Genomic DNA, 19,002 nt, shown 5'->3' with positions numbered 1-19,002 from the left:
AGCGCCTCGGTCACAGGGAATCCCGGTGAGGTTGATGTCAGTGGACTTTCTCCTTCAAAAGACGGGGGGCCTCTCGTCTTGACCAAGATAATCTTGAACATCTCAAGACTCTCAATTCTTCCCATAACGCCTCGCCAACCCAGAACACGCCTGCACGCCTCTTTGATTGCCGATCTACCTACCGACCAATCGACTATTTTGCAATTCTCTTGTGTTCTTCGTTGCAATGCGCCCTAAAGCGGACCGACACGAGGCTGAACCGGAGGAACAGCTCCCCGCCGTTCAAGAAGACGAAACGCGCAACACACCATATGCTTCTCTCACGGAACACTTCATCCGTCAAGTCAGTAGCCAGCTGAGACAAACACTGGCTCAGCTCGAGGGGACGAAGAAGGGCACCCTATCCGAGCTGGACGAAAAAGTCGAGGGTATTGTATATGAGGCCACGCCTGAGAGTCGCGATGAGGTCCGAAAAGCCTTCAAGGTGATGCAAGATGTCACCAAACAATACATTGAAGCAGTTGCTGAGGAGGCCATCGCCACCTCGCGAAGCGACTCCCAGGTCTTTCAAGATATTCTGATTGAGATGGATGCTGAAATGACCGACCGGCATGCAACGGCGATGGCAGCGCTTGAGGCGAAGCTGGAGAATGCCCAGCAGACAGACGCAGTTTCCGGCGAGCCGACTACCAAGCCTCAAGCCGGTCGTGAAGGCCGTGGCGCGCCTGACATGTCCTCCCGTACCAGCAATTCTGCTAGCTCTATTGAAAGCTTCGAAGAGTTGTTTGGTGGCCCAAACCGACCCAGTAGAACGACAGGGCAAAGTTCCCATCGACCCCCCAAACCAACCGCAAGGGGCGGTTTCAAGTCGTCACAAAGCCAGAACAAAAGTCATTCGTCCATTTGGGACAGGGGAGGAAAACGTCAGGACAGTGTCAATTCGGCGGAGAATGGAAGCGAGTCCGGACCCAAGACTGATGTGCCGCTCGAACCTCAGGATCTCAAGTCTACTGATTACGAGGATCTGGACCCGATGATGCGAAGCCTCCTGGAAGCCGGGGAGGATCTTCATCAGGAGTTTAAGAAGGACGCCAGCAAAGCTGGTACCGAAGAGTGGCAGGGCGAAACGGAGTACGCCGACCTTCAGGAGCAGCTCAACCAAGCCCTGTTGCAATACAATAAGCAAAAGGGCATGGTGATGCAGAAAAACCAGTTAATCGACGGACTCATGGAGGAGATCGCCAAGCTCAAGACCAGCAACCTAGATCTCACCGCGAACCTGGAATCCATGGCCCAGGCCCCCAGCACAGGCGCCGCCAACACTCCTATCGCAAATCAATTTGGTCACCTACGATCCGTAACATCCTTTCCTGTCATCAGCGCTGGGGGCTCTCCGCGCATTAGCAATGTGGCCTGGATCAGCATGTGGCTTCCCAAGGCCGTTCGGCTGCAGGTGGAGAGAGCTCGGGTAGCCATTAAACGCTGCGTCGCCGAGGAGGCTTCTTGCTCTGAGAAGATGTTGAAACTTGGTGGTGGCAAGCAAACAACCAAGGAGAAGGAGTGTCTCACAGCCCGACAGAGCTCATCGGAGCAGCATCGTCGAGATTTCACTCTAATCATGTCCTTTTTGGACGAGCTATCGAGACACTCGAAGAAGAGTCAGAGCTCTCTTGCAGATGAACTCTCGGGGATGGAGTCGGCTGACTCGATCACGACTCTGAGAAAGATTCCAACTCCCGACTCCTCTAACTCAGAGGGCCAGACTCCGACAGGTACTGAAGGTAGCAAGAAATCAGCCTCTGAGTCTGGATCTTCTGTATCACAGGTCCGGGATGCTTCGACATCGCCCAAGGAGCCAGCCGGCGAGACCCATGACAGCTCGACATCGCCCAAGAACCAAGGCACTACACCAAAGGTGTCATCACCTCTTGCAGAATTCCACACTCGCCCAGCAAGCAACACTACTCCCCCGGAAGGCAACACTCCTCCAGCAAGCAACACTCCTCCCCCGGAAGCTTCCCCGGAAGCTCCCCCGGAAGACAACAACGAGCAGGTGAGGGAACTAGACGATCCTGCGAGTGCAACGCTCAGGACGGTCGAGGCCATCGACTCAGGAGTGCTTGGGATGTGGTCCTTCTTTGCCCATGTTGGCCTGGTTGCCATGACACATGCAGGAGCCTGGGTTCGTGTCTGCAAGTTCATCTTCCAGATCTTCACTTATATCATGAACCAAACCAGTAGGGCGGTACGACTGATCTGGCCGTTTGGCCGTACAGACGAGGAGCCGCCGGCGCCAAGGTTTCCTAAGCTGCCATCGCCCGGATGCTTCATCGTCGTCATGTACTACTGCGCGGCCTTTCTGACATTCCAGGTGTACATGGCATCCCAGCGGGAGAGGAACATCTGGTTCGAGGCCAACGGGCTGACGAGGAAGTACATGCTGGAGCGCAGCCGGAGTGAGAGTAGGTGGCTCATCTACGGGGTAGATGGGAACTTAATGGTGGGAAGGAAAGATATCGAGAGTTTTTTCAAGCTGATTTACATGCTTGCGATGACGACTCTGCAGCACTTGTATCGTTTAGCATACGGCACGCCTAGGATATTGGAATTGGGCCAGTAGTGTTGGAGTTGGTGTGACACTTGATGGATGCTTATTGATTGTATTTCGGTCTTGTTTGGTGTTCATGTGTAGGTCGGAGTGAAGACTATCTCGTTTGGTCTAGGTTAGGTGATATTCAACACCTAGTTAGTTACGTTATCATTCTTTCTTGGATAGGGCACCTAGGAAGTGAATTTGGAATTGGTGACCAGGGTTGATTGACAAATTATGCTTGATGATCCCTTATGCACCTTGTCTCGGACCCGCCGCTGCTGCAGGTCCGCCCGCATACAACGGCGTACTACGTAGGGTGTGCTGCGTATTACTCACATGCACTAGTTTTTAGTTGATAAATACGAAGCGTCCTTTTATTTGGAATTGACGCCGACAGCCACATCCACATGGCACCATGTACACATGGATCATGGCGCAGCAGGACCCTCGATTGGAGCAGTCAAATACAAATCCCTCCGTGCCTCGGCAACTAGACAAATCAAGTCCCTCCGGGACCCGGTGCCCGGGGGGGCTGAATCGGCCGAGCCCGTGTCTCCCACCCCTGCCATGAAGCTCAAATGGGTTTAACGAGACCGAAAAGCTTACCGCTGCCGTGGAGGTTTGTTGATGTCATCACGAATCAACCATTCCATTTGCATTACCAAGCCCTGCTTCTTTTCTTCTCTAGAAAAAAAACACTATCTTTGTCTGCCATGTTGCGTACCTCGGCGAGTCGGGCTCTGTATTTAAACACGTCTCACCTCCCTGCTTTGCATAAGTCCTTATCTCTAGAAACACTGCAGCAACAACAGCCACCAACCATTCAACGCACCCTTCAGCCAGCGCCAAGCCTTGCATACAACCCATCATCTTCAGCTCGAGCTTCCAGCGTCTTCCATTTTCAGCCCTCGACCTCAATTAAAAGGCCCAGAGTCACCCATCCCATCTCGACTTGTTCACAAACACGCACCTTTACCCAGTCACGCCATACAGCAGCAGCAGCAACAGCAGCCATGTCGTCAAAGCTCATCCCTTCAAAGCCTGAGGATGTCATGGTCATCCGCAATGTCACTCCCAACATCGCCACCTTCTCCGTGCCCTTTTCCCGCTACGGAAAGATCAAGATCGGCGGCCGGGGCACCCTGGTGAAGCTCACCTCGGGCAGCCTCGCCGTCTTCTCTCCCGTGGCCCTCACCGAGGCCGCCAAGGCCAAGGTCACAGAGATGGGCGGCGACGTCCGCTACATCGTCGCCCTCGACTATGAGCACCACATCTTTGTCTCGGAGTGGGCAAAGGCGTACCCCTCTGCAAAGCTTATCGGTCCCGAGGGTCTCCCTGAGAAGCGCGCCAAGCAGCAGGACGACCCCAAGATCGGCGGCGAGGAGTTCGCCGTCGTCTTCAAGAAGGACAACAAGCGCGAGATCCGCATCGACCCCGAGTTCGACGCCGACTTTGACTACGAGTACGTCGACGGGCACGCCAACCTCGAGATCGTCTTCCTGTACAAGCCCGAGCGCGTCGTCATCCAGGCCGACCTGCTCTTCAACCTGCCGCCCACCGAGCAGTACAGCAAGGTGCCCGAGGCCGAGGTGCCCCAGGACGGTGCCATCGGAAAGGTCTTTGCCTGCGTGCAGAACCCTCGCGGTGACGTCAAGTGGCTGAGGCGCTTCAACTGGTACGTCGCATCCAAGGACAAGAATAGCTTCAACGCGAGCATGGAGCGCATCGCCCAGTGGGATTTCGTCACCATGATTCCCTGCCACGGAGACGTCATGGAGGGCGATGGCAAGGAGATCTTTCAGAATGTGTTTGAGTGGCATCTCAAGGCCCACAAGTGAGAAGCCACAATCGAGTCTTCATAGATGATGTATGAGTATAGAGGAGTTGGGCATGAGAATGTGTTTTGTTGATACCAGGATGAATGGGTTTTAATGATGGGATATGAACTTGCAGATTGTTTAGCTCGAAGATGGTACCTAGGCGATAATTCCAATGACCTACCTATTTCAAGTCTTCATTTCAACGTGCCTGGCCAGTTCTACACGACATACTGGTATCTTTCATTCTCAACATCAACAATCTGGGCTTTCTCGATGGTCAAGATAATGGAAGCAGACAAAAGGTGATATCAATTATGACGCTCGACTAACATCTTCACAAAGCTCATCCGTGCTCTTGCCGCTCTTTTTATCAGCTTCTGTTGACACGCTCCCTTCAACATTGACGCTCCTCCTGACCATTATCCGGCCGAGTACATTATGTTGATTCTGCGGTGGCTTTAGGGACGATGTGACTGTAGATCTCGTTCTCACCCTCTCCAAACCCACCGCCTCGGGGCCTTCTATTGAGTGCGCCCTTTTACCCTTTGCCGGGCGCTCAGGAGGCACCTCGACGAACCCAAACATGGGTGCCTGTCCCGAGTCTGCGGGTTCTCCGCCGTGCTGTAGAAATTCGATGAGTTTTCCCAGCACGGCGAATTCAAGCTTAAGCTTGATCGAGTACATGACTACCTTGAGTCCCTGCTGCCATAGATAATGGCCCGTGAACTCAATAACCAGCAGTGCGATATCCATAATAACGATCAGAATGTTGATAATAAATAGCTGCCGCATGATACGGCGTGTACCTCCCAGTGCTGTCTTGAGAATATCAATGGTCTTCCAAAGGTAGAGCCCAGAAATAATAAACTCTTGCACGCAGAAACACGTCATTTGGACCTTTTCCAGAATGTTGAAGATGGGATTGTAGCTGGCCCTCCCTTCCCGGGGACGATAGCTGACGGTGAAGAGCAGGACGGTCATGGTGGTATGCCAGACGACAGCGTTGAAGATGATCATACACTTGACGGCCAAGAGTATACGGTCGTTATGTAGGACTAGGTGAAGTCGAGAGTAGAGGACCAATGCCTGCCCAGTTATCAAGAGCATCCAGCCGATAACGTTGATGAGTATGCCGGTGATATTGCCAGCGAGGTGGAAGTAGTCGATTAGCCAGCCAACCGCATACGGGACCACGCCGAAAGATGCTATGAGGAGACTCCAAAAGTATAGACCTCTGAACCGCTTGAAGGTCGTGAAGATGAGGGAGAGGAGTTCGATGCCATTGTACAGGGATACGGTCGTACAGGTCTATGGAGACGCCATTAGCTTGGGGACTTGGGAGACGATGCAAGTACCGTACAATAACCATTACAGCCTCTGGGGTATATCTCCCATCGGCTCTCCTAACAAGCTCGCCATCGCTATGAGTCGGGACAGGCATGCTTTTGCCTGCTTCAGGCGTCACAATGTCGCGTCATGGGCCGCTGCTGCGGTGGGGGGGACACCCAGGTGAAAGGAAATGAAGAACAGGAAAAGGAAGCCCTCACTCGTTTGGATACAAGAGACTGCTGGTGACGATCCCACGCTGCACGTGCCCTAGCTAGTCTCGCCAGACAATCCGGGGTAGTTATGGGTCCGGGGAAGAGTGGGCAGACCGGGGGACCGGAGGAGGGACCATGGAGGCTAGGGCTATCATTTCAGCCCAAGCATGTCCTCCCTCCAAGACCATTGCCTTAAGATACGGAGTGGCTACCCTTCTGGATTGCCACAAGGTTCCGGCCAACCGGTTTCGGGCCTAGCATTCCTTCAAGGAGAAACGGGCGAGACGTTGAAGGTGTGGGATTCTTGGCACAGCGTTGGATCCATCCATTCCGCCCCCGGGGAGTTTTTGCTGAAAATGGCTGCAACGGCAATTGTGTGCCGTGAGTGGACAGCCTGGATGGCTGCCAAGAACTCAGCTTTCAGCACAATGCAAGGCACGTGTGATGCATCCTGGCATTCATCAAGGGGCGATTTTTGATGCATGAATCCATTGATATGAATATTGATGGATTGACTCCAGCTCACTCAATACTTAGGTAGCCTGTGTATGTAATGAACCTACCTATCACCTTATAAGTACTCTCTAACAGGCTCAATAGATTACTGGCAGGGTATGACCGGAACTTGAAGTATGTATTGAAGTTTAATGATATTGAAAGATTTACTTTAAAATGTCATGAAAGAGGCCTTTCGGCCTTCTAAAAATTAATAGATTTTAAAGACACTTATTCTACGCAGCATGAAACTCAGACTGCTCAACACAAGCTCTTTTCACGGCCCGTCTCATGACAGCCGCGCGTGATGGCCCGTGCACCAGCTGCAACTCTTATCTTATCGTCATGCAGGCAGTGACCCAAAGCCATGAGCGCATCCATCTGCCATCTTTCATCCCAACTCAACCTTGACCTTGAATACTCCGCGCGCATTCTCACCTCGACTCTCTATTTTCGCAGCATGACTTGACCCGTCATGTCTGAGTACGGGCGCATGGACCCGTTCTCCTTCGCGGGCTCCAAGGATGTCCATCATCCTGTGAGCATTCGCATGTGCGACTCCCCCTCCACGAACACCCCAGGACTTGGCTAATATGCGCGGTAGAATGAACCTTGAGGGCGAGGAGCCTCCATTCAAACCTTCGACTCTTCTCGAGAAGCCCGAACTGCGACATGTCGGCTCCAACACGAGGTAGCGTAGTCGTCTCTTACCATTTGCGCATCCACTAACGTCAGCTTCCAGCTCCCACTCCGACCTCTACGTCACGGTTCAGGTTTGGGCCGGCTCCAAGCCCTTGACTGTACCCGTTCAGACCGCCTACAAGCCCTTCCGAACCGAGCGAAAGTATGATATCCCATCACCCGCTACAGAGTGTTTATTGATCAATGGAATAGGTGGAACGAATGGCTTCAGCTACCCATCACATACGATTCCCTTCCACCCAACTCATGCTTGGCCATCACAGTATGGGACCTGTCGCCGACCGGCGGGGCTGGAGCACTTGGCCATGCCATTCCTTTTGGAGGCACCACCTTGCCCATGTTCGATGAAGATAATCAAGCGCAAAAGGGTAGGCAGAAGTGCCTCGTTCACCGTCATAAGCACGCAGATGGTACAGACAACACAATAACCCCCGCCCTAGTCTCAAATAAAAAGAGGACAACATCTCGCAAGGGACCGCTTCCTCCTCTGGACAAAGATGCAGAAGAGCTAGATCGGATGGAGACTTTGTTCAAGAAGCATGAGATGGGCGAAATTCCCCGTGTCGACTGGCTAGATCAGATGGTCTTTCGCAGTTTCGAGAAGCGAGGCCTTCAAGCCGCAAAGTCATCGATGCAGATGCTCCAGCGACAGCGAGCTATTAACGGAGAGAACGACCTCAATGATCGAGATAATGAGAAAGGCGAGGATGGGCGACCAGGTCCTTCGACGTTTCTTCTCAACGTCGAGTTGCCACGTTTCGATTTTCCCGTCGTCTTTGCCGACCACGAATACGATCCTCCCCCGATCTCGGCACTTCAAAACCTTTCAGTCTCACAAGCCAGCATGGCTCACCGTCAGCCGCAGGTTCAGTATGGACCAGGAATTAACGCACTTAGTGAAAGCTCATATGGGCTTGAGGGGCGGCTGATCAAGGTCTATGATCCCGAGGCTGGCCATAGAGACAACCCGGCAGAGGCGAAGCATCGTCGATTGTTCCGAAGCTCTCACCGACATGGCATCCTCGACAAGGACTTAAAACCGAATGCCAAGGTTCGAGATGAGCTCAATCTCATCATGTCGTATCCTCCAACCCAGGTCCTTACACCAGAGGAGACGGATTTGGTGTGGAAATTCCGATATCATTTGACCCGAGATAAGAGAGCCTTGACCAAGTTTGTCAAGTCAGTCAACTGGGGCGACCAGAGCGAATCGAAGCAAGCTGTCCAGGTGCTTGGGCGGTGGACTGCGATCGACGTCGATGACGCTCTTGAGCTCCTTGGCCCGTCGTTTGACAACTCGGCAGTCCGGTCCTATGCCGTGGACCGACTACGCAAGTCAGACGATCAAGAACTGCTCCTATACCTTCTTCAGCTGGTGCAGGCTCTCAAATACGAGCACATTTCGACAGACTCGGACGAGGAGAGCAGCCACGATTCATCTTTAGCCCGCTTCTTGATTCAACGTGCTGCGGCGAACTTTATGCTGGGAAACTATTTCCATTGGTATCTAATGGTGGAATGTGATGACCGCAGCCCTGAACAGGGCATCGATAACCGAAATATCTACCGAAAGGTTGCTTACGAGTTCATGACGGAGCTTGTCAAGCAGCCAGGCGGTACAGAGACACGCAAAACTCTTCTGCGACAAGCCGAGCTGGTTGCCATCCTATCCAGGATCGCACAAGAGGTCAAGACGTCAAATGACACGGTAGCGAAGAAGGTCGACAAAGTCAAGCACTTCTTGGCAGATCCCAAGAACGAGCTGCTTACCTTTGATCCGCCCTTACCGATGCCTCTCGATCCATCAATATTGATTACTGGTGTCGTGCCAGACCAAACCCTGGTATTCAAGTCTTCACTGAACCCGTTCAAGTGCACCTTCAAGACTACTACCGGAAGCACTTATCCCATCATCTTCAAGTTGGGTGATGATCTCAGACAGGATCAGCTCGTGATCCAGATCATTACACTGATGGATCAGCTCCTGCAGAAGGAGAACCTGGATCTCAAGTTGTCTCCCTACAAGATCCTGGCAACCAGCACATCAGCAGGCGCCTCGCAGTTTGTCCAGTCTGCAAGCTTGTCCAGTATTGTCAACAAGTTCCGGCAAAACCCAGCGTTGGCCTACCTCAAGTATCATAACCCAGACGACAGGCAGCCTCTGGGTGTGCGACAAGAGACGCTGGACACTTATGTGAGATCCTGCGCGGGCTACTGTGTCATTACATATATCCTAGGTGTGGGTGACCGTCATCTAGAGAACCTGCTACTTGCCCCCGACGGCCACTTCTTTCATGCCGACTTTGGTTTTATTCTTGGTCGAGATCCTAAACCTTTTGCGCCCCTGATGAAGCTTTCTAAAGAGATGGTAGACTGTATGGGCGGCGTGCAGTCAGAGCACTATCAGCAGTTCAAGCAGTACTGCTTCCTGGCATACACGGCATTGCGCAAGTCGTCAAACCTGATACTCAACCTCTTCAGCCTCATGGTGGACGCTAACATCCCAGATATCCGGCTGGAGCCGGACAAGGCGGTACTTAAGGTGCGGGAGCGGTTCCACCTGGAGCTCAGCGAGGAGGAGGCTCTCAGATACTTTGACCGGGTTATTGAAGATACGCTAACGGCGTATGCGCCTGTTGTGATTGACAAGTTGCACGAGTGGGCGCAAGCTTTTCGAGCATAGAACTCTTGGTGACTGGCTGTGTCTAGGTACTTGGAGTTTTGGGATATTCGACACAAGGGCATTGTTGATCAAGATAGATTATTTAGTTAATTTTTACTGGGCTGCCACGCCGTTGGTGCTATGTTCTGTCCAATTTATGTCTCTCCAAAGACAAAGACGCCCTTGCCATTGCGGAATCCCTGAAGACCCTGCTGAACAGCGTTGCGGAGTGTCTCCTCTTCCGTCTCCCAGTCCCACTTGACCTCATCAATAGGAACATCACGGAACTGGCCTGCGCGGACGATATCAAGGATGTCGTTAATCATGTGCTTGCGACCGGCAGGGTCACGCTCGTTCCACTTGCTCAGCCAAAAGCCAACGAAGCGGATGTCCTTGAAGATTAGGAGACCGACAGGCAGGGACACGGGCTGCTTGGCCATGCCGCCATAGGTGACCATGCTGCCGCCCTCACCGAGGGCCCGGGCGATCTGAGTAGCCGACTTGCCTCCGACGCAGTTGAGGCCGAGACCGATCTCCTCGCGGCCGCCTCGGGTGATTTCCGCGAGCTGATCCCTCCATTCACGGGAGAGGAACTTGGACTCAGTGACGACAATGTCGGCTCCAAGGTCGTGGAGCTCCTTGACGAGAGCCTCGGTCGCCTCGGGAGTATCGCGATCACGGACAACGTTGATGCTCCTCAGACCCCAGCGCTTGCCAAACTGGATAGCTGCTCGACCAACGCCAGAGTTGGCACCGTTCTGGATGAACCACTGCCCGCTGTTGACCTCGAGAGGGCGCATACCCAGGCCGGCCTTGGGACCGGCATTGGGGCCGTAGTGGCGCAAGATACGGTAGGCCGTACAAGGGTTCACACTGACGGTAGCGACCTGCGCAGGGGTCAAGCCCTCCTTTTCAATCTTGATGAATTTGTCGGCCTCGTCGACAGCATGCGTCCTCCAGGTACCAAACTGGCCGATGGCAGGGATAACCCAGTCACCCTTTTGCAGAGAAGAAGAGGAGGAGCCGACTGACACAACCTCAAAGACACCTTCGTTGCCGGGGACGACAGAGGGCTCGGGAGTGCCAATTAGAGAGGTAAAGGGTGGCTTGGAGCCGTAGGTGCCCTGGACGGTGTTGATGTCGGCGGGGTTGATGGGAGCGGCGAGGGATCGGACGAGGACCGAGTTGGAGGGGATGGAGGGGGAGATGGAGTGTCGGTGGAGTCTAGAAGCTGTTAGCGAGGGTATATGGGCAACAAGTGAGAGGAAGAACATACTGGAGCACATCAGAGGGCTCGCCATACTTGGAGAAGACGAGCGCCTTTGCCTGGGTGTAGCCATAAGGACCCGACTTGTATCGCGCCGCAACGGTGGGTAGCCTCTGGAGCTTGGCCGAGGGACGAGCAAGGCCCGAAGCGAGGGGTCGAAGACGGAGACACTGCGAGCTCGCCATGATGAGACGGAAAAATCAATTAATCTGGAGAGGATACAAATTGATTTACTTGTCGGGCGTAGAAAGTCGCACGACTTTTTTTCACCTCGACAAGAAAGAACCGAGCTTAAACGGGAGCTGTCGCTCGAATGACGTTGAAGAGGCGGAGGCACGGGCCAATCAGAGCTGGCAATTAACCGGGGACGGCCATTCGGCGGCGATGGGGACCGAAGCATGCGGGAGATGGAGATGGGATCCTCTTCGGGCGTGGCAAGTGGGGATTGGGGATTGGGGGCTGTCTAAATCGGGAAAACAGGGACGACGAGATGGGTAATTGTCGCGGTGAGATTGGGAATAGTGGCAGAGTTTCACAACTTGCATTTTTTGTGGTGGGTTGCCCAAAGTCGTTTAGGCCTCGATACGAAGAGAGCTTGTATCTTTTTTCACCCAACCCTGAACTTCCGAGGTACTTTGGGCATAGCACCAGGAACGGTTGCACTAGAGATGCAACGCTACGATTTAAAAATCGATAAAAGGGGTAGACAATCCGTTCCGTTTTGAGGTACAGCGATCAATCATCTTGTGCTCGTGAGAGGAAGAGAAACAAAAAAAAAAAAAGTGTTTCCCGTGCCAAGAAGGGAGGGTGGGATCTGATATGGAACCCATAGATGCAAGACAAGGCGTTGGAACATGTCTTGATCGATCACCTGCTGGCTTTCTGTCCCTGGTTTCCCCTGGAGACACGATCCTATCTGCTGTGTTTTGTTATGAGAGCTTGATAATATAGCGCATGATGATATTAGATTGCTCTCGAGGAAAGGATATAACAGTCTATGCGGCACAGCATCTGTTACTAGCAAATTCTGGTAAGCTGCAATCAAAAGAGCCCAGGTGCAAAAAACTGCAAGCCGCATGCCAAGTGCCTGCATGCGCCGTAGGTGGTTTGGTAGGTAGCACAGAGCTAGTTAGCATGTGAGATTTGATGGCCCGGGAAGCTGGATCTCTCTGCTACAGGCCCGTTTGCTCCGGGGCTTTTACCCTCGAGAAGAGTGAGCCGTTGCTTTTTATCAGTCGACATTCGGCCCTTGGACTGTGTGCGGTGGGAATCGAAAGATGGCTGCTGCGGCACGCGTTTCTTCTTGTGTGGTTTGGCGTGGACGTATGTGGCGTGGAGGGGTTGTATAAGGGAGAGGAGGAAGGGAGTGAGAGCGAAGCAGTGGAGGTGATGTGAGATATATACGTATGTACGTATGATGGACAGATGAAATTGTCTAAGCCATGAACGTCCTGAATTGTTTCCAATGCTGTTTATCTGCCTGCGTCCACCAGCCCCAGCCCGTGCCGTGCCGTGCTGGGACCTGACCCAACTGCATGACGGTAGTTGACAGCTGGGTAGGTACATGAAAAGTAATGGGCGGGACGGGAGGTGCCGCCTTGCCAGCCAGTCAAAGCCAGGTACCAGAGCTCCAGAGTTGGGTACCTGGGGCTTGTCCACCTCTGGCCACCGCCTTTGTTGGCTCACCAGCTCACCCAGAAGCCCTCGTGGCTCCAGTGCCCTCCAGCGGGGTCCGCACCGGCCGGTGGGTTCGCTGCAGCTCCTCCAGGGGCAGGCCCAGCAGCGAACCACCGGCGGCGAGGTTCATAGGTACCTCTGCGGTACTGGCGGTACCTCGAGGGTACCTGGCCTTGCTCCCGTCATGACATTCTCCACCCCTGGCCGCCTTTCACGACCTTCTCTCTCAGACCCCATCCTCCACCATTCTTTCTTGCAAAAACATGTGTCCTCCCTCTTTCACCTCCATCCCTTTTTGCTTCTTTGCTTCTTTGCCGTTTACCATCAAAACCTTTGAGCTTATCCGGCTCGCTCACCGCAATTGACCGGGATCATCCCAAGATCCCAAAAGCACGCCACGCCGCGTCCTCAACCCTTGCAAGTTCTAACGACAAAAGCCACCCGACCCCTGCTCCAGTTTTCCACCTCCCATCTTGGTCCCTGACAGGCTACCTCTACCTTGCCTTACCTCTACTACTCTATTCCTGGGTCCTTGGCCGTTTTACGCTCTCCTTTCTCGTCGCGCCCTGTTCGTTCCTGCGCTCGCTGCGGGGAGTCAGTCGAAACTCTGCTTCGTCATCTCATCCCGCTTGTTGGATCCCAGTCGTCGACTTAGACGTCACTCAACGAGAGAGACTGCCATCTTCACCTTGGCCACCCGCGTCTTGAGCTCCTCCAGTCGCCTCGCCCTTGCTCCCCCCTCGCTCGCTACCCCTTTCCGAACTCGGGCCCTCGCCATTCATCGACCCGTGCTCCATCTTCGATCCGTGCCACGACCTGTTGCTGTTGTCGACTGAGACTGACCTCACCACCGCCACCATGTCGTCTCTTTTCAACAAGAGCGGCGGAGGCTCGCGCTTCCAGCTGCCCGCTTTGAACCTCAACTTTGGAAGCATCACAGACGGCACCAACATCCCGCCGCCTCCGGACTCGCCGGTTCAAAAGGTGCCAACTCCTCCCCAGACGCCGCCGCCCGTCAAGGAAGTCGCGAAGGAGACCGAAAAGGACACACAGAGCAATGTCGTCAGCGACGACAGCAAGGAAACGCCCCAACAGAGCATTCCTGCCTCCTCCAATGGTAATCTCGCTGGAACCAAGCGCTACGCGGATGAAGATGTCCCCCTGAGCCCGGCAGCTTCGAGCCGTCAAGGCAGCATCCGTCGCCTATTCAGTAGGACCATGTTGAATAACAATTACGCAGAGGGCCAGAACCAGAATCCATCGAGCGCGAGCCTCGCGGCTGTCACCAACGGCCGACCTTCCAGCCAGGGCGGCTCCAGCTTCCTCGACGAGCGAAAGTCGAGGAGGAGCAGCGGCTGGTTCAGACGGATCAGGACTGGAGAGACAGGGTCCAAGCGAATCAGCACAATGAACTTCGAAGAGCCTCCTCGCGCGCCCACGCCTACGGCCACGATCAAGAAGCCTTCGGGACCGCCGCCTCCCATGATCCCCGAGTTGACCGATCTCGAAAAGGACGAGGGAAGTCTGGGTGATGATCTGTTTAAGAACATCAAGTAAAACAACAACAACTCGAATTACGGCTGTCGAGAGCCACGCTCGACTGGCCAATGCTGGCTAAACAACCACCATCTGTTTTTTTTTCTTACACTGTTTGCATATTCAAAGACCGAAGATTGAGACACCCTCGCCCACCACTTCTCGCCCCCCTTTTTCACCCGAGCAACCAAGCACCTCACGAGACGGTCGACGCCTTGGAATATTCCCCTTCTATTTTTATTTAACGATTGGTTTCTGCTACCCAGAGGCCGATTGATCCGCCTTCTTGCTGGGGAGGGCGCACGTGGTGGTGGGTGAAGGGAGATGTAGAAGAGGAGGAAATGAAGAGCGGCATGAAGGCAGCTCATCAAGATACCCAACTTGTTTCGCGGCTCACTAAATCGGTGTTCGATATATGGATTTGTTCGTCTTGTTCTTCTTTTGATTTGGCATTCATTGATTTGGTTTCGAATCGCCACCACGACGCTTCACGAAGTGTATCGTCATCATGTCTTCACGTCACCCGTCCGTTATTACTTGACACCACACCTGCCCTCGCCTCGACGCAACGCTCTACACCGCCATGCCACGCGAGGGATTGTTTCTGAATATTATTACTACTACTTCTGGGAGGCGGTTTGAGTCCCGGGCTTTTTTTATGCCGGGAGATTGGGGAAAGGGGCTGTCTGTCACGGCCACTCCCCAGGGCTGTACATCTATTGGTACCTACTTGCGGAAAAGCCGTGCAGGAAGAGTGAGAGAAAGAGAAAGAGAGAGAGGTTGGAGACAAAAGAGCCAAGATTTCTGGCCAAAGCTTTTATTATCCGGGGAGGGAGCCGATTGTGTTTATTTTGGATACGAGATTAGAAACAATCAATGCTTGGGCGCGTTTGCTGGCCCCGATTCTCACGATCATCTCCCATGCCGGCCTCACGGTCCTCAACTTGTCCCATGCGGTGAAGATGCTGACTCGGGATTGTAGAATGTGGCTTGCTTGCGCGTCGATTGTCGAGCATGGACCAGGAGGCGCGAGATGGACGACCCGCGCCAACCGGGAGGGGGATAGACAAGGGTGTTGGTTGTTGTCATTTGTGTAATCGTATTCATATCCGTATCCTTTGTGCGTGTCGTATCTCCTCATCAGTTCATCATGTCCAACTGTGGCTCTTCCAAGGTGTCATGAATAGCATCATGGCCAGCCGTCTCAGCTCCGAAACTCATCATCTCGCCACCTCGTACTCGTGTCTCCACTAAAGGAAGAGACTCCTGCATACAACTTGGCTTCTGTCACTGGCCAACACAACTGACACAAGCTTGGCCTACTCCACGACCTCCTCACATGTCTTTTGTCCCTAATGATATAGACCGGGTCGAAACGATTTGAACACGTCTGCTCCATCTCAGACACTCAAGCCCTCGTTCCTCAGCTTCTCGTACAGTGTCCCCATGGACGCCGCATAGCCCGGCACCAGAATGCCCTCGCCGGTAGGCACTGGTGCATTGAATAGAGGAACCACTCTCGCGGCGCCCTTGGTGACCTCGAGAATCGTTCCGTCGCCAAGTTCCTCGTTCACGACGAGCTGCCACATGCCCTGGGCAATCTCTTCGGGTTCGATAAGGACCGTGTCTTTATCCAGCATCACAGCCTTGGTTGGGTCATCGTGCCAGAGAGGCGTCTGCCATTATCAGCTTAAAGTCAAGTGTGTATCGTCATTGATGCTCACCCTCACTGCACCGGGAGCTACACATCCCACGCGGATGCCAAGCTCATCACGTAGTCCTCCCAGGGACCGCACGAAACCGTGTAAGCCATGCTTGCTTGCAAAGTACAGCGGCGTCGTGATGCCCGCCCCATAGCCCGCCATGCTACCAACGTGCACAAGAGTACCTTTCTGCTTGGTCTTGGTCCAGTAACCAATAGCCAACTGACTCAACCGGATAGGAGATGCAAGGTTGACGTCTAAAACAGCGTAATGACCTGGATCCGCATCTGCAGGGTCGGCAGAGACTGTGTCCGGGTTGCTCTCCGTCTTGGGAGCTTCCCAAAAGGACGCCCACTTGGGCTCAAAGAGGCCAGCACCTGCAACGACGATGTCGACGGATGAGAACTTGTCCACGGCCGTCTTCCACACTGAGCTCAGCTCTGGCCAAGATGCAACGTTGGTCTTTTGAAAGAAGGCGCCGGCTTGGCCGTCTGCAGCCGGGAAGGGGTATTTCTTGAGGAGCTCTTCGGCTTCTGGTTGCAGTTTAAGGTCGGCGATGAGAACTGAGCAGCCCTTTTCGAGAAGCATACGAGCGAAGCACAAGTTGATGCCTTGTGTCGATATTAGCTATTGAAACCCTCATAGTCGGCTGCGTCAACTTCGTACCTGAGCCAGCCCCAGTAATGAGGGCATGTTTGCCCTGGGCAGTAATAGTGGTCATTCTGAAAGCTAAAAGATTGTTGGTTCTTCAATGTCACAATGAAGGATTCAGTCCAGGGTCTTCAAAGTTACAGGGTTGGTTAAGTATCGGGAATCTCACAACCACCCTGGTTGTTTTTAATTCAACCGAAACGGTGATGAGACGAGCATCAGTAGCGGACACAGACCCCGATTCTCTGCGGGGTATCTCACATTAAAAAGAAGAAGAGAGACATGGGCCGAGCATGGCCTCATGAGCCAAGCCCTGCCGCTGCAGGCCCTCAGGTCCTGGCCTTCTCCTCATCCACGGATCCCTGCATCTCGGGGAGGACAGGATCCTCGGGCTTCCCATCACGGCATGCCCAGCCGTCAACCAGACGCAGCGTCTCGCGGCTCCACAGCCTGTTCATGAGGGATAGCCGCACGGGGACCAGGGCGATGATGATGAGGGGGAAGGCGGGCGCCGCGACGGTGAGCGTCACACCAAAGACGATGCCTGTGAGGATGATCTGGGTGACTGTGTAGGCGTGGATGCCGAACCAAGTCACGCCGGGGGGCAGCTCGTGTAGGTCTGATGGCGGGGTGAGAAGCTGGACGACTCGCTCGAGGATGGGGTTGACTGAGAGGGACTGGTAGCCCATGAACATGAACAGACCGGCGAGCACCGACGTCTGTGTGAGTCCGAGTAGCTTCTGTAGTGGCGGAGAGACGAAGACGAGGATCATGGCTGCTTGGATGAAGTGCGAATATCTCTGCTCATATGTCCGCGCAACCGGTCGAGGTGAATCTGGCTGCTCGCCTTCTTCAGCGGGAGGGCTCTCGAGAACGTAATGCATCAATGACTCTGAGTGTAGCGGCGCCTGAGGGAGGAGTCCATTGGCTGGAGGGATACCCAAGATACCGCAGATGATGGTGGTTGTTCCCAGAAGAACAATATCCCAGGCATATCCGCCAGGCTTCTTCGTTCCGTACCGCTTCACAGTACAGATAATGCTGCTAATCTCGTGATCAAAGTAGAACAGGACAGTGACGATAGCACCAGGGATCATGGATAGAAATACCCATTCCACAGGCAGATCCCAGAAGCGCACAAAGAAGGTGTGTCGGTCAGGGTTCGTAGGCCTAAACTTGGTCTGGACCTCGAGGCGAACGTGGTCAAGGTCCGCCAGCTCCCCGATATAGGGGATGCCGATCCAGAAGACGATAGAGATGGCAGCAGCATACTCTGTTAGTCCAAGACGAACATAGCGATGAAGCATGGGCTTCCACGAGCTTGCCGTCGACAGCAGGATGGCCAGTAGACATGTTCCAAAGGCACCGATGATGGCGTACAGAAAGGCAGCCAGCGAGACACGGGCGTGTGTGCGCTTAAGCTCCATGGCAGCCTTGTGGAAGTATATGACGCTGTTGAGCAGGGAAAAGATGTCGGCACTAAAGTGCGTCACGTACTGCATGGTCCAGTCGTGGGCGTTGAAGATTGCCAGGAGGTAGTGCATCCACCCGGCGTGGATGAGAGACCATGCCATGACAGGGAGGAACTCGACCTGTAGACTATGAGAACGTGTTCAAGATGGGGTCTGGAAGATCTTACTTGGAAGTGTGTTTCACATAGTTCGTAGATGTTTTCAGCCAACACAGAAAAGGGGCCCGTGACGCCCAAGATGGTGAGAGGTTGGCCGGAGAAGCTACATCCATCAGCATGTGATATTCGGGAATGGCAGTCAGCTCACTTACACAGAAAAGATCAACCCGCAGAGCCCAGTGCTAAACACCACCTCGATAGTTCCCCAGGACTTGCCCGTAAGAGTGTACAAGTCACTGGCAAATGTGATTCCTGGCAGGATGTTGGTGAAGAAGATGTAGACGGCGCTCGCAATCACCTGCTGATTAAAGACTTGCCAGTCCGATACCCATCGGTTCCTGAGGTTGACCATGTCCTGCTTCAGCAACCGAAAGGGGCGAAGTTTGCCACCCTTTCCAAAGTACTTGGAGGGCTGACCGGATGCATCGTTGGTGCTGAATGTTTCATCTTGGACTGCTTGGTTGCCTGGGCCGTTCTGTGATGCTGGAGTGATGGTGTTCCCAGATCCAAAGGTAGGTGTCCTCTCCATCTCAATTGACCCAACCGGCTCGTGCCTGGTCATTTCTCGAAGAAGAGAATGCGTCTCCGTCAACGACAATTTGAAGCAAGAAGTAAAAACAGCGCAATTATTTTGTGGGAGTGAGACATGCTGAAGCCCTTTCCAGTCTGGTCTGGGACCTCAAGCCAGCTTATATCGTCTCTTGCCTTCAGTTCCTTGGTCTAGA

The 19,002-nt window shown here is 53.7% G+C and overlaps 8 protein-coding genes across 8 annotated transcripts; 4 read left to right on the top strand and 4 right to left on the bottom strand.

Moving 5' to 3' along the window:
• Positions 1 to 226: 226 nt before the first annotated feature.
• On the top strand, positions 227 to 2,620 carry LRP88_05123 (uncharacterized protein; the record flags this gene model as incomplete). The annotated part of the gene is made up of 1 exon (XM_083241685.1): positions 227 to 2,620. One exon carries the CDS (start codon positions 227 to 229, stop codon positions 2,618 to 2,620), a length of 2,394 nt encoding a protein of 797 aa, XP_083102833.1.
• Positions 2,621 to 3,606: 986 nt separating this feature from the next.
• LRP88_05122 (uncharacterized protein) lies at positions 3,607 to 4,431 on the top strand (the record flags this gene model as incomplete). Its single annotated transcript, XM_083241684.1, has 1 exon — positions 3,607 to 4,431. One exon carries the CDS (start codon positions 3,607 to 3,609, stop codon positions 4,429 to 4,431), a length of 825 nt encoding a protein of 274 aa, XP_083102832.1.
• Positions 4,432 to 4,725: 294 nt separating this feature from the next.
• On the bottom strand, positions 4,726 to 5,854 carry LRP88_05121 (uncharacterized protein; the record flags this gene model as incomplete). The annotated part of the gene is made up of 2 exons (XM_083241683.1): positions 4,726 to 5,721; positions 5,774 to 5,854. 2 exons carry the CDS (start codon positions 5,852 to 5,854, stop codon positions 4,726 to 4,728), a joined length of 1,077 nt encoding a protein of 358 aa, XP_083102831.1.
• A 1,070-nt stretch (positions 5,855 to 6,924) lies between these two features.
• LRP88_05120 (phosphatidylinositol 3-kinase VPS34) lies at positions 6,925 to 9,834 on the top strand (the record flags this gene model as incomplete). Its single annotated transcript, XM_083241682.1, has 4 exons — positions 6,925 to 7,001; positions 7,054 to 7,140; positions 7,192 to 7,293; positions 7,344 to 9,834. 4 exons carry the CDS (start codon positions 6,925 to 6,927, stop codon positions 9,832 to 9,834), a joined length of 2,757 nt encoding a protein of 918 aa, XP_083102830.1.
• Positions 9,835 to 9,968: 134 nt separating this feature from the next.
• LRP88_05119 (MDR family NADPH-dependent oxidoreductase) lies at positions 9,969 to 11,265 on the bottom strand (the record flags this gene model as incomplete). Its single annotated transcript, XM_083241681.1, has 2 exons — positions 9,969 to 11,037; positions 11,090 to 11,265. 2 exons carry the CDS (start codon positions 11,263 to 11,265, stop codon positions 9,969 to 9,971), a joined length of 1,245 nt encoding a protein of 414 aa, XP_083102829.1.
• A 2,350-nt stretch (positions 11,266 to 13,615) lies between these two features.
• LRP88_05118 (uncharacterized protein) lies at positions 13,616 to 14,314 on the top strand (the record flags this gene model as incomplete). The annotated part of the gene is made up of 1 exon (XM_083241680.1): positions 13,616 to 14,314. One exon carries the CDS (start codon positions 13,616 to 13,618, stop codon positions 14,312 to 14,314), a length of 699 nt encoding a protein of 232 aa, XP_083102828.1.
• A 1,379-nt stretch (positions 14,315 to 15,693) lies between these two features.
• On the bottom strand, positions 15,694 to 16,717 carry LRP88_05117 (SDR family oxidoreductase; the record flags this gene model as incomplete). The annotated part of the gene is made up of 3 exons (XM_083241679.1): positions 15,694 to 15,969; positions 16,018 to 16,607; positions 16,663 to 16,717. 3 exons carry the CDS (start codon positions 16,715 to 16,717, stop codon positions 15,694 to 15,696), a joined length of 921 nt encoding a protein of 306 aa, XP_083102827.1.
• A 259-nt stretch (positions 16,718 to 16,976) lies between these two features.
• LRP88_05116 (uncharacterized protein) lies at positions 16,977 to 18,839 on the bottom strand (the record flags this gene model as incomplete). Its single annotated transcript, XM_083241678.1, has 3 exons — positions 16,977 to 18,239; positions 18,287 to 18,380; positions 18,430 to 18,839. 3 exons carry the CDS (start codon positions 18,837 to 18,839, stop codon positions 16,977 to 16,979), a joined length of 1,767 nt encoding a protein of 588 aa, XP_083102826.1.
• Positions 18,840 to 19,002: the final 163 nt, after the last annotated feature.

The sequence above is a fragment of the Fusarium phalaenopsidis genome (assembly GCF_050370095.1).
Source record: "Fusarium phalaenopsidis strain FUZ10S chromosome Unknown contig_32292, whole genome shotgun sequence".
NCBI classification, from domain to species: domain Eukaryota; kingdom Fungi; phylum Ascomycota; class Sordariomycetes; order Hypocreales; family Nectriaceae; genus Fusarium; species Fusarium phalaenopsidis.
Note: the sequence above shows the minus strand (reverse complement) of the source record. Positions and strands in the feature narration are given on the sequence as shown.